This window comes from Alligator sinensis, unplaced genomic scaffold (assembly GCF_000455745.1).
Source record: "Alligator sinensis unplaced genomic scaffold, ASM45574v1 scaffold327_1, whole genome shotgun sequence".
In the NCBI taxonomy this organism is placed as follows: domain Eukaryota; kingdom Metazoa; phylum Chordata; order Crocodylia; family Alligatoridae; genus Alligator; species Alligator sinensis.
In genome coordinates, this window is record NW_005842379.1 from 829,877 (window position 1) to 843,081 (window position 13,205).

Sequence of the window (13,205 nt, forward strand, 5' to 3'; positions counted from 1 at the left end):
AGAATAACGCAGATGCAGCTGCAAAATGGCAGAGAGCAGTTCACAAACAGCTTTTTATGGTGCTTCTCTGTCCCTCCCCCAGAGCCCTGCGATTGGAAGGGACCTCAGGGACAGATCGCTGTCACTGGCCAGCTACAGATGTCAATATCAGAGCAGTCCTCCCTCCACCCTTCCCCTCCCTCCTAGTTTCTCTTTCCCATATCAGAGCCATCCTTCCCCTGCCCCGCTTTCCCTGCAAGCCCACCTCCAAAACAGCTCTGAAACTATCTGAAACATTTCAGAAACATCCGAGTCATTTTGAAACATTTTCGAAATGTTTGGGATGGCCCCATTTCATTTTGGAGCTGTTTCAGAGCCTTGCGTTCCATTTCGGATTTGGTGTTTCAGCCTCCGAAACGTCTGAATCCAAAATTTAAATGAAACACCCGCCAAAATTTCGCACCACTTTAGTACATGCACAAGGTTGGTGTAGTCCTCAAACATAGTGCATACTAGATTGTCTGTGTTACCAGATCTTCTGCTGCCATCACTACACCACCAGACTTATGTCAGCTCTATGTGGTTTCACCACAGCATGAGGTGTGCCTGAGAAGGCACTAGATACTCTGTGGAACTCGGAGCCAGTAGAACGGTTGGGAGTGTCTGCACATGCTTTCAAGCATGTGTTCAGACAGCTTTGTGCAGCTCAGAAGAGGTAGGGGGGAGCTGTACTGGCAGAGCAGATGGTCCTGCTAATGCAGAGAGAATTTGTAGGGTAGATGAAGCCAGCCAGAGATAGTTTATGTCCCATGTAGTTTACGGTCTAAATAGACTGAGACGAAAAATAAGCAGGACATAATCGAGAGTGGCAGGTGTCTATCAAGAGGTGTTTCTACAGAGAACCAAAAATCCTATGAATTTAAACTACATTTCCTCTCCCATTGCTGCTGGTGGTGTAAGGCCCTTCTCTGTAGCTCCTGCTTATTGGAACTTCCTCACTTCTCCATCTCTGTTAATGTCAGTAAGAAACTTCTCTCTTTCCTGTGTCCCCTAATTTCTCCCTCCCTCTGGTCTTCTTTGTCTCCATAACTGACTGAAACAGAACCTCACTAATTGCTGTGATACCCACTGCAAATGACTGAGCTTTTAGCAAATTAATGAGTAAAGTGAACAATTAGTTTAAAAAAAAGAAAAAACAAGGCTAATGCATTGGAAAATGTATTGAATTCATTTATTTCACCAGTGTGGTATGAAGGATAACACTTGATAGTATGTTAATAGAAATCCAAGCGAGGAGAGATGCTTGGAAGAAGGAAATTGACAATTACCAATTGCTCTTAGAATTTTAATTTGATGCATGCTTTCATTATAAGCCTGATCTTATGTCAATGGGAAGCGGGCCATTGACTTTCTTGGGTGAAGGATCAAGCCATGAATGCTTGCAAATGCACAATGTATGAAACATTACCTACCTGAGGAGGTTATCAGTCTTCCTTATTGGACTGCAGCTGTGCGAGTGCCATTTTGAACTATTAAAGGTCCAAGGTAAGTTTGAAGGTTAACACTTCCAAACATCAAACTAAGCCACCAAAAGGACATCACATCTTAGTACTAACAACTGTATGGACTTTTTTAAGGCATACATGCTGGGAACAAGACTTCCAAACTGGAAAAATTTAAGTTCAGTCAAGGTCACTGTTTTTTATCGATCCAATGTGAGCCAAGAATGTTGTCAATGGTGATAGCCTAGTTCACCTGAAGAGTGGACTCCTGATAACAATATATGGCCAAGGCAGTGTGTTTAGTGAGTAATGGAGGCCTTCTTTACTCTGGGGATTTGCCCTGATTTCATCTGTCAGAGAAGCAAGACTTGTGAGGTAATATCTTTTATTGGATCAACTCCATAGTTGCAAGGAATGTTAAACAAGCTTTTGGGTAGGAACGCATCATGTGAAATAAAGTTAAAAAATCTTTCTTCTTGCATATTCCCTGGACCATCACAGTAACAACACTATTACAGCAATTAATGCAGCTCTGCTGAAACTTCTAGGCATATTACTATACCAAAAGGTGCAGTGAGCTGGTATTACAGTCAAAAGCACCAAGATGCAAATCAGAATATAAAGGGACCTTAGTGGAAAGGAGAATTGGTCTCCAAATGTAGATGGATGAAGCTACTATTTGCTTTTTCCTTTGGTTCTCATCAGGGGTAAAATTTCCTCTTGTGCAAATAATGTCATTACCCTATATACACTGGCATTGGAAAAAATGAGGTTACACTGATAGCTGTATCCAGGGCTTATCCCCAGTATTATAGAGAATGCCAGAGTCTTGTTGCAGCACTGCCTAAACTCATAAATGCTGATAGCAATTACAGGGATTTGTGTGCACAGAGGTATGAAAAATTAGTGAGGTATGCACTAGATGGCTTTTCTTGCATTTGAACCATGTGGGTAGTGATCAGGGATACAAAGCATTTTGTACAGAGATACTAGGCAATGCAAAATAAAATGGTGTGAGGTCATAGTGGCTAGATATGAAAGAGCAGCTGTTAATAAAATGTGTTGCACATTATAAGCATTTTAACTGGGAGATGCAGCCACAAAGGAAAATGAAGAGAATCCTCCAAAAGTGCAGTTATAAGCATGTTACTAGACCAAAGGGTGCATTGGGTTGGTATTGAAGTTAAACAGCTCCGAGAGAGAAAAAAAGATCTGTAAGATTGTCCTTTTCCTTTTCGTCCTCCCCCCGCCCCAAGTTTGATAGAGTCACTATGTCTAAGCATTCTCAAACTGACAGTTGAAATCTGTCATCCGGCAGACAATGAACTTCCACTGGCGATCCCTGCATGGGAAGAAAAAGGAGAAACAGACATCAGTGAGACGAGGGAAACACTAGAGGCCACATCTATATAAAAGGGTTCTTCAGAAAGAAAATACTTCCTGTCTGCCTCATGCTAGGCCTCTGAGTATTATGTGCTCTGCTATTACAAAAGGCAGGTCAATGTTTCAATGCCCTTTCCTTAACATCAAGGGCATCAGAACTTTGAGTTCATCAGAAGGTGATGACTTGACTGTGATCAAGCCTGAGTCAGCTTCAAAGCAGTGACCTAAAGAAGAGCCAGGCCTGTTCTCATCCATGGTCATTGCCATGTGATGTGTTACTAAGTAATGTGAAATGAATGGATGGGTTTCAGCCCAGTTCTCAGTATCTCACTAAATACACTCCTATACTGGGCATTATTTGATATACACACTAATAAGTTAATCAAAGAGGCGAAAGAATGAGGAAGTCAGAGATGCTGAACACCCTTGTCATTCTAAGTAGTGGTGTCTTCAGCCATGTGGTGCTTGGTCACTTGTAAAATATTACCAAATGGCAGTTTTTCACAGGGGTTGAAGATGTCAAAAGTTTCAAATACAGGTAATTGTCCAGCCTTGAACCTGTATTATTGGGCTGGTCATATTACAAGAAGGGCTGAAATGGGACATTTTTCTACAAGAGTCATCTTCCATCAGTAGGCTCCCCATAGATGATGCAGCTGTATGTCCTGTCTGTAGGTGCTGCTATGCAGAACTGAGGCATATTTTGCTCTTGCTTATACTGCTGTGCACCTCCATTGACTTCAGTAAGCTATTCTTGATTTACAATGGTGTAAGTGAGAGAAGAATTTCACCCCTGGAGTCTAGGTTGACCAAAGCCTTCTCAGTTCAACTTTCATTTTCTGTATGCTTCATTCAGTCTGTTCGAGATGCTACTCATTTTTTTACTAACCATGAGGAACAGCATCTGCCTCGTATTACTTAGCAAGGTTTAAAGCTGTATGGGGTGAAAGTGGAGATATTGCCTGGCTAGCTATATTTGACTGTCAGTTGCTCAGGCAAGTGGCTCAGTGCAGTACAAATCATATTTTTAGTTTAATTTTAATATCATCAGTGATGCATGTAGCAGGTCACAGGCATTTACTACCCTTTCTATCTCTCAGGCCTCCAAAACTACAGAAAACCTGGACTGAATAAGGTTTTGCAATTCAAAATTATGGCCCATTAAATTAGCAGCTGTTTTGGTGGAGGCTTTCCATTCAAAAGCTCAGATCTAATCAATAGCAATAGGCAGGGGGCAAATGGGGCACCAACACTGGCAACCTGCTTATAGGGCATGCCAGTATGCCCCCTGTCTCCAGGAGTCTTTGCCACAGAAAGTGCTGCAAAGCCTATGAACTGGGCAGGTGTGGCCCCATGACCAATAGTGTGTCTGTAGGGGGTGGGGGAAGGTGATGGAAAAATACTGCTTAACAGGAGACTGCCATGTGAGGCATAGCCCTGGGACCAGGGGTGGGGAAATGGACAGGGCACTAGACATGGCCCAAGGAGTCCATGACACTGCCTGTCCCTCAGCTGCAGCAGCCCAAGCCCACACTGCTACAGCAGCAGCTGTTGCCCCAATGAGGAGAGCTGAGGTAGGTACGCTTCTATCCCCCCTGCCTTTTTCTCACTCCTCCTTCCCCTGCTCTCCAGTAGTCAGCATAATTCTCCTCCACCCCACCTTTGCCCTAGGTGGTTCTTTTGCCCTTGGATCTAATCATTTTTTTCCATAAAGGGACATTGCCAGATAAGAATCAGACCTATTTAAAATAATGTTTTACTTTCATGTATTAGTAATACCATCTATTAAGGTTTTTAAAAATGGAAAGACTCCTGAAATGTTAATGAGGGTCTTGATCTTGCAAACACTTAAGCATACAGACATGTGCTTCATTTTAAGGTATTTGAATAAGTATTGTGTTTAAAGTTAAGCGTAAATGTATATGCAAGTCTTCACAGGACCAGGGACATATTTTGCAACACTGAAGCTATTTAATTTATCTCATAAACACATCTGTGAGCTTGGATAGAGCAGCTTGACTTTTACTTTCACTCTCTGGTTTTCATATGCCTGGTGGTGTCTGGGTTTCTAACCTTGCAGGGAAATCAGAGAAATTCTTCAATCCCTAAATAATCTATTTCCTCTTTTTTTTTTTTTTGTCTGGTGAAACCTAATGAAAGGCCTAAAATACCTGACATGTTTGCATCCAGTGATCTGTCTAGAGGCTTTTGTGCAGCTTACCCTGATGAGTCTCACAGAAGTTAAGAAACTGTTCACTATGTATAACACCACGTATACAATATTATTAATTTTCAGTTAGATGTGCACCAGAAAATGTGCAGCTGGCATTGGCTTCTGTGGCCCATTTCTTTCTCTTCCAAGATCTTTTGGGTTTGGCCCAAAGGCTGTGGCTGCCAACAAATGTATAGAAGCAAGTTTTGTGAGGTGAGGGAATATAAAATGCCCTTCCTCTGGTCACCAGCTGTGAGTTTGTCCAATAAATGCTATTATCCCATATCACAAATCCTGTTTCTTGCATATTCCCTGAACCTTCACAGCTACAACAGGTCTACAATAAGGACAGAAAAGCTGCCACTTACTGGGTGCATCTACAAGTTCATCAATATACCATAGTTATTGGGTGGGCATGTCTACACGTGCATTTACACTACCTTAAATTTACTGTGCAGTACATTACTATGCTTAGCCAGGTATAGGCCAGCATCTACACCTGCAGGCATTTAAGTAAATTAACTCTGTGTGTGGACTGACTTGGGACTAAAGTTAATCCTAAATCAGTCCACACACACACACACACTGTTACTGTGCAATAAAGTGTCTACATGTGTTACTGCACAGTAACTACTCGGGCATAACTTTGATACTTGCATGACACAGGTATCAAATTTATGCTCCAGTTAGCATAAGTCACCATATTTACTGTGCAGTACGGGTGTGCACGTGTAGACATGCATCTGTATTGCACAGTAGTTTTGGTTACTTTGCAGTAAATGCACGTGTGTAGATGCACCCCACATTTAGTTTAGTATTTGCTTAATGAAGTACTAACTAAATGTACAGTAACTAAAGTTACTGCACAGTAGCACCACCACACAGTTATTTTGTGATGCTTACTGTGCATTAGCCTATTAACACTGTACAGTAGGCTATTAGCACGGTTTTTAACTGCCACGCTACTGTGCAGTGTTATTAAGCTAATGCATGGTAAGCGTCTTGTGTAAACATGTTCGCTTGGTCAGACAATTGTTCTATCTTGCACATATCCTATGTCAAATGGATGCTGAAAGGTGGAGTGAACAGGGTATGACCTAACCCAGAGAAGCCCTAGTGATCCTAGCAGATGACTGGGCAGGTCACAGTGACCAATACACTTCTCCTTTCCTCCCTCTGAGTCAGGGATGCAGTCAGCTTTACCCTTGAGTGGATGGGAGGGGGATTTGACTCTTCACCAAGCCATTCTTGGGGTGGGTATTTGACTCTTCACCAAGCCATTCTTGGAAGGAGCTAGCTGAGTTGGTGCACCCAAACTCACTATCTACATCAGTAATGATGGCTTCACCAGTTAACCTGACATCTCGGACAAACTGAATAGCAGTGCAACAGCTAACTGCTGTGACGTGTGCAATGTCATTATTAAATTTCACATTCAGCTCTCCACACAGTTTAATCTGAGCATCTCAGTCTTCTCAGACCCCCCTGTTTTAGGCCATCTGCAGATTCAGGCAAGTAGTGCTGCATTGATTTCCATTTGATTCATGTTTGAGTTTACTAATTTGCTTTCTATTCTTTTTCTTTTTTGCAGTAAAAATTTTGGAACATAATGAGGAAGAAACTTCAAAAACAGAGCAATTACACATCCATTGGCATGACTGCATGATCACATTATACACAGGACCCTACTTATGCAGCAATAACAAATGCTAATGATAGATAATGGTCAGGCCTGAAATAGGTAAAGCAATTAACTCTTACTTCTTATAAAGGAACAGGTGTATTCCAGTAACCTGAATTCTCTGTGCCTGTCTTTCCCCCAGCAGACTTAGCAATACAGGGCCTAATGCTACACCTTTGTACCCACAGTTATACAGCAGTGTAACACCACTGATGCTCTGCAAGTTTGGCCATGTAAAAGGCAGGAGACTCAGGAGAATCATATAGGTAAAGTTCCCCATTTGAAATCTTCCCCTTTTTTAGCCTAACGCATAATCAAGGATCCTGTCTTACTAATCATCCAGAAAACTAATAGCTTCATCTTTCTGCATGACTCCTCCTGCCTGAAACCCAGCTTCCCATTCAGGAAATTGTAGGTTATTGCTACACTAGTTTACTATCTTGTTCCATATTACAGTACATTCACTGGTGTTTGGTGCAATCCAGTTTTAAGTAACTGCAACAATGTGATGATGAAACTGCACTTTGCTTGTGTGCACTCCATGTTTAAACTTTGAAAAAAAACTTTCCCTGTGAGTAGGTAAATTCTGCCAAAGGTAGCCAAATACAATCTTCACTACATTAGTGTACTTGACACCAGAACAACTTCAGCCTCTGCATGTTGGAGACAGAGTGTAGCAGGGAGTCCTTTCAGGGGTGGCTGTGAAGCCCCTGGAGTTTGTACAGCCCTCACTTTTTAGGCAATCACCCCTTCAGTTTCCTGCCATGCCTTGATGTCTTACTTTGATATGAAAGAGGCTGCTCCAGGGCTTCCCAAATTGTCTTCAAATGACTAGCAGGTGCCAGTGGCCTCTGCCTTACAGGCTAATTCCATGGCTTCATTCCTCCCCTACACAATGCCCTATGCCTCACAGATGGCATCCTCACTGCTGTTTTCTTCACTTAGCCCCTCCTCTGGGGTTCTTGGACCCTCACACTGGTCCTACACTCTCAGCCTCTTACAAGGCTTCTGGACCCTCTCTGGTCCCATACTCTCAGCCCCTCAGTCTGGGCTCTAGACCCCTCTCTGGGTCCCAAGGAACCTCCTCCTCCCTTTAGTTCCTTTCCAAACCTCCAGACTGCTTTAGGTATTACTCTTCAAGTTGACCTACTAGAGCTGCAGCCATTCTGCTGAGATGGTAAGCTCTCAGCAGGCTCTAAAATGTTACTGCTGGTTTATATGTGCTCTAAGCCCAGCCCTCCTGGAGTCAGGTGACTTCCTCTACCCAGCTTAGCCTTACCTGCTGGCTCTCTGAGTCAGCTGACTCAATTAGCCTTGGCCCACACCTGCCAGCAGCTTTGCAGATTTCCTGACCCCTTGAAGTGGCAGGCACCCCAAGTGCCCTGCCACACAGAGGTCTGCCCAACCTACAATAAAGTGGTTTAGGAGGTTTGTATCATTGGGGTCAGGAATCCACACGGGTAATGATTCCTCATTTGTTAAGTAAAACTGCGTGATAACAGAGCAACAGCTGCTGGTGTACATAGGCTGAGCCTGTACCTAAGTAGGAGGGACACTAAGCATACCACAACCACTCTGGCAGTCAGTAGCAGGGCATTAGCCCTGGGCCTCACCTTTTGGGGAGAAAGCTGCCAAAGGTGCCCAGGGCACAGCGCTGCCCTGTTATGCCTCTCCTGGCAGTCCTGTGTTCCCTGAGGAAAACACCAAGCACTCTACACACTGCTGGCTATGTACCTGCCTTTTGAAAGGTTAGCTACAATAAAGCCCTTTGTCCTTCTGCATGACAGTTTACTCAGACTGGATTGTTAAAGGGCTACCTACTTTTATAAAGGTCTAGAACCAAAAAAAAAGGTTAGATTCAAACACCACTTAATTTGATTGAAGCTCATATTCCAAGTGAGCTTTCTACCCAAGACCCATAACTAAAGACATATTAAAAGAGTTCATTATGGGCTTTGGTCTTGTATCTGAAGAACCAGATATTAGTCCTTGAGCCATACCAGTTAGCTGCCACAGCTGATGAAGCAATAGTTAAATCCAGTACAGCAAATGTTTTATTCTAGATATGTATAGTTGGTTGCTGCAAGAAGGGAATGTCCATTTTTTTCTGCCCCTTCCGACAACAGAACAAAGCAAGAGGCAAACCTGTCTACAGCAGAGAAAGTTGTAGTGGCCCCTCGGATGTAATGATCATAAGCATACAGCATCATGTCCACATCTTCCCCATAGTGTCCTGGATATTCTGTTGTTAACCTTTACAGAAAGGAAAAAATAAACAGAATTTACTGTCTGGAAGAAAAGTAGAACAAAACAGCATTTACTGGATGCAGATCCAACAGTAGAATTTTTGCTTTTTATTCTTTAGCAACAGCAAGCTGCAGAGACCTCTATGTAATGTTATTTTGTTTCTCCTCCAGGCAATTAGTTCTTCAGTCCTTTGGATAATTTTAGTGCACTTAGCATTACTTAGAGCATAAGTAATGCTAAGTGCACTACTATTGCTTTATTGCACTACTATTGCTACTATATATATAGTAGCAATTCTAGGAAGAAAATGATGTGAAAAAAGAATTGAAAGAGCTGAAAGTCTTATTTCTTCTGTCTCTTTTCAAGCATATTCACCTGCCGTTTTCCGTTTTGTTTGATTTGCCCCAGAACACTGTAAATATTGCCAAGCCAAACAAATACCAGCATTTATCCATTTATGAATTATACTGACATAACATCTAATGCAATCTGCTTTCTTCTTTTCATTTTCCTTCCAGTTTGTAATTAAAGAAACAATGACTCAGATCACAGTTGTACAGTATAATTTATCTAAGGATCTCAAAGTGCTTCTGCAAACATTAATTAAATGAACGTTACAATCTCCTCAGAAAGTAGGAAAACATTATTATTACTCTTGTTTTACGGTTGAATAAACAAAATTACCAAGAAGGCTTGGAGCTTGACCAATATCACATGTCAAAAGGCGGAGGTTAGGAAGAGAAACCAGCTGTCTGATTCATCATTGCATTACATCAAGTGTAGGGAGGTGCTAATGAAGTTACATCAATGGAGCTATAGAGAGGCAACAACAGTCTAACCCCACTGTAAATGTGGAGTAACTAATGCATGATGAGTCTTTTTCCTGGGGTGAGCCCCATGGCCCCACTCCCCGCCCTTGCTGTGGGAGAGGCCAGAAGGCTCTGCCAAAAAAAATAAACAAAAAAAAGGATTGGGCCCCTTGCTGCTTCTGTCTTCAGCAGGCTCCTATAGCCAGCAGGATGCCTGGGGCCGCCCGGGAACTGGCTGGCTTGTCCCTGGGGCAGCGCCGGGAGGCAGCAGGAGGGCAGCTGGTTTTGCTGGAAGTTGAAAAGGCAGCAGGGATGGTGCACAGGGCGCTGGAAGCCCAGGCAGGCTCTGGGAAGTGTTGGATTGGGTGCCACCCAGGCTTTCAGCATCCCATGCACTGTCTCTGCCGCTTTCTCCAGCTGCCAGCAAACCCAGCTGCCCTTCTGCCACCTTCCTGCACTGCCCCAGGGACAAGCCAGCCTGTTCCCTGAAGGCCCCAAGCGTCCTACCAGCTGCAGGAGCTGCACTGTTGCAAACTAAACTACACTGGGATGAGCTACCTTTAAAAGCTATCACTCATCTTTAAAACCCCCAAAACACTTGCATGCGTACAGTGTGGCACCATTAAGCCACACACAGTGACATTTTTGTCACGTGTACATGGTAATAGCATCACATGTACAAACACCCCGCTCCTCTGAAATGTTCTTTGTGTAATACAATGTCAGGCACCTCATAACACAGACAAATCAGCTTGACTTTGAACAGGTTATGTTGCTAGTTTATCTGTCCCTATTCTATCTTATATTAAGAGCACTTGAAGCCACTCTAGTATCATAATAGGGCCTTCCAGGGGGTGCAAATAATTTTCTAGAAATACTCCCAGTGTGGGAACCCTGGACCGCCCCCATCCCCCCGGCAGCTGGTATCTTGCTGGAAGGACTGTTACACTGGCTCAGGCCCCAGAGTAGCAGGTGAAATAACATGTCAGAGGCAAGGCCAGAGTGTATTGTCAAATAACTGTTTGTTGATTCCAGAATCATTTGGTGGCCACAGGAAGCTGAGCATGAGACAAACTGTCTCAGAGCCTATTCTAACTTACACTGTGGGCTGGGTAGGCGCTTGCACTTCACCAGAATATGGGGATGGTAAAAGTTTACAGCAATCTTTTCCCTGCCCACCTACATGCAGAAGGGGCAGAAAGGGCATCACTGATATCTGGTTCACTTGTACTAATCCCATGCATTTTTCAGATGGGAAGTAAAAATTAGCGTCCTGACTGCATGATCACTTAAGATCCCTTGGCACTTCTTGTAAGAGCAAACAGTGTTGATCTTAGGTGCACTAATATCCCAGGGGAAGCCTCATTGGTTTGCCCTGGTCTTCCTTCCTCTGACAACTCTACCTCCATGCCCACTAAGCTGTGCTTATTTCCATTCAGCCTTTAATGTGTAATACACATAGGAGTGATAAACAGCACACATAACAAAACTGCTAAAGTAATGGGGTGCAAAGATGAGTCTTTGAATTCTGTCTTATTATGAGTACAGATGCCTGCCAACTCCTCTCATTCTAGAGAGAGACATTATAAATATTGCTATGAGAGGAGGGTTCAAGTTCACTCAGGCCTTTGTGGTCTGCCTGTCTAATTCTATTCTCCATGATGTTAGCTGTGCTCATTTATGTAAGTATTCCCTTAAGCTCATGTATGTCAAGGTCAACTTGATTGCATGCCATCCTGCAGAGGGGCATGAAGATAATTCACCTCATAGATGTACTTTGTGATATTGTCCTTCCTCTGTCCTTCACCCCTGCTGGTAGTTTGAGCGCCAAATCTGACAAAATATATGAAGAGACAGTTTATTACTGGGGATTTTCAGTCCTTAGGGTTTGCTCACAGAAAGGAGAGATGCTTTGTAAGTGAGCATCTAGAAGTCTCTCAACATGGTGAGATTCTAAATTTTAGAAACATTGGCAGAGTAGTGTGAAGGAAGCTTGCCCTTTTGTAACTGCTCTGTAGGGAGACAGAAGATTTCCGTTTCCAGAAGACAGTATTTTGTAGCAGATTTTCTATTTCACCTCTTTTACTAGCACAGATTTTTTCCCCTTAAATTGGTTTTAGATTTTGCTTTGCTTTGTTCTGTTTTTTGTTTGGTTTGATTTAGGGGGTTGTTTGGGGGGGGGGGGTTTGAAGTAATTCAACAAAAATCTGCTGGCAGGAGGAAATATATTGCTAAAAGATATTCATAAAATCTCTGAATTCTTAATAAGATTTTTTTTTTTTTAGTTTGGACGTAGTAGTAATTGTTGTGTTTGGTCTCCCTGTGGAAAAAATATCACCTTAGGAATTAATAATAAATAAAATTACAACACCCAGGGAAGGATATTGTAATAAAAGCCAATAAATATTGGCACTTCCACCCCACAGATCTTTTCCATGTGGGTAAATAATGCTATACCCATTTCACAGCCAAGGAAATTTTTTTTTCCTCTTTTTTTTTTTTTTTAATCGTGTTCCCTTCCTATAGTGCTGGGGAAAGTGGCCAGAAGGAGAGCTCCCCTCTTGGAATGTCTGAGCAGCCCTGATCCTGAGGAGCCAGGGCAAGGTAGGAACCCAAAGGAAGGGCTTTTCATTTTGTTTTTGACGAGTTGAATTATTCTTAAAGGGACTGACCTGAATTGATTAACCTAGGAACCTGGGAGGCATTGATTTCATTTACTTTGATTACTTATTTAATTATTTGATTGGATCCTTCAGGGACTGACATAAACCAACTAACCCAGGAATGGGGGATGCATTAAGTTCATTTTTATCCACTTGAGTATCTGATTAGCCCAGAAGCCTGGGCAGAATTGATTTGGGGCCGTATGCCTTTGGGGAAGAGATGAACAGCCAACAGTGGTGAAAGAACAGGTTAGGAACTATTTTAAAAAGCTGGACATATATAAGTCCATGGGGCTGGATGGGAGGTACCCAAGGGTGCTGAGGGAGTTGGCTGACATATACTAATGCTAGGAGCATGGGGAACAAGCAGGATGAACTAGCACTCCTGCTTGCAGAAAAAACCTATGACTTAGTAGGGCTAACAGAAACCTGGTGGGATTCGTCCCACAACTGGGCGGTACATATTGAAGGTTATAGGCTGTACAGAAAGGACAGGGTGGGGAAGAAAGGGGGAGGGGTTGCGCTCTATGTCAATGAGCAATATACATCGACCCTCATCAAGACGGAATCGAAGGATGAGGAAGTAGAAGGTTTGTGGGTTAGGTTACATGGGGGGCAAGGAGAAAGGGATTTGATGGTAGGGGTCTGCTACAGACCCCCACACCAAGGGGAAGAACTAGATTCGGGGCTCCTGAGGCAGCTCTCGGAGACCATAAAAGCTAAGGAGGC

General features: G+C 43.0%; 1 protein-coding gene across 1 annotated transcript in view; it reads right to left on the reverse strand.

The window, feature by feature from the left end:
- Positions 1 to 2,694: 2,694 nt before the first annotated feature.
- The window catches only part of DPT (dermatopontin), a 33,914-nt gene continuing 23,403 nt past the window's right edge, over positions 2,695 to 13,205 (reverse strand). Inside the window, exons 4-5 of the mRNA XM_006029446.3 lie at positions 8,903 to 9,010; positions 2,695 to 2,823 (exon numbers count right to left, since the gene is read on the reverse strand). Of these exons, the coding sequence (XP_006029508.1) occupies positions 2,757 to 2,823; positions 8,903 to 9,010 (175 nt within the window). The 3' untranslated portion in view covers positions 2,695 to 2,756. The remainder of the gene's footprint in view (positions 2,824 to 8,902; positions 9,011 to 13,205) is intronic.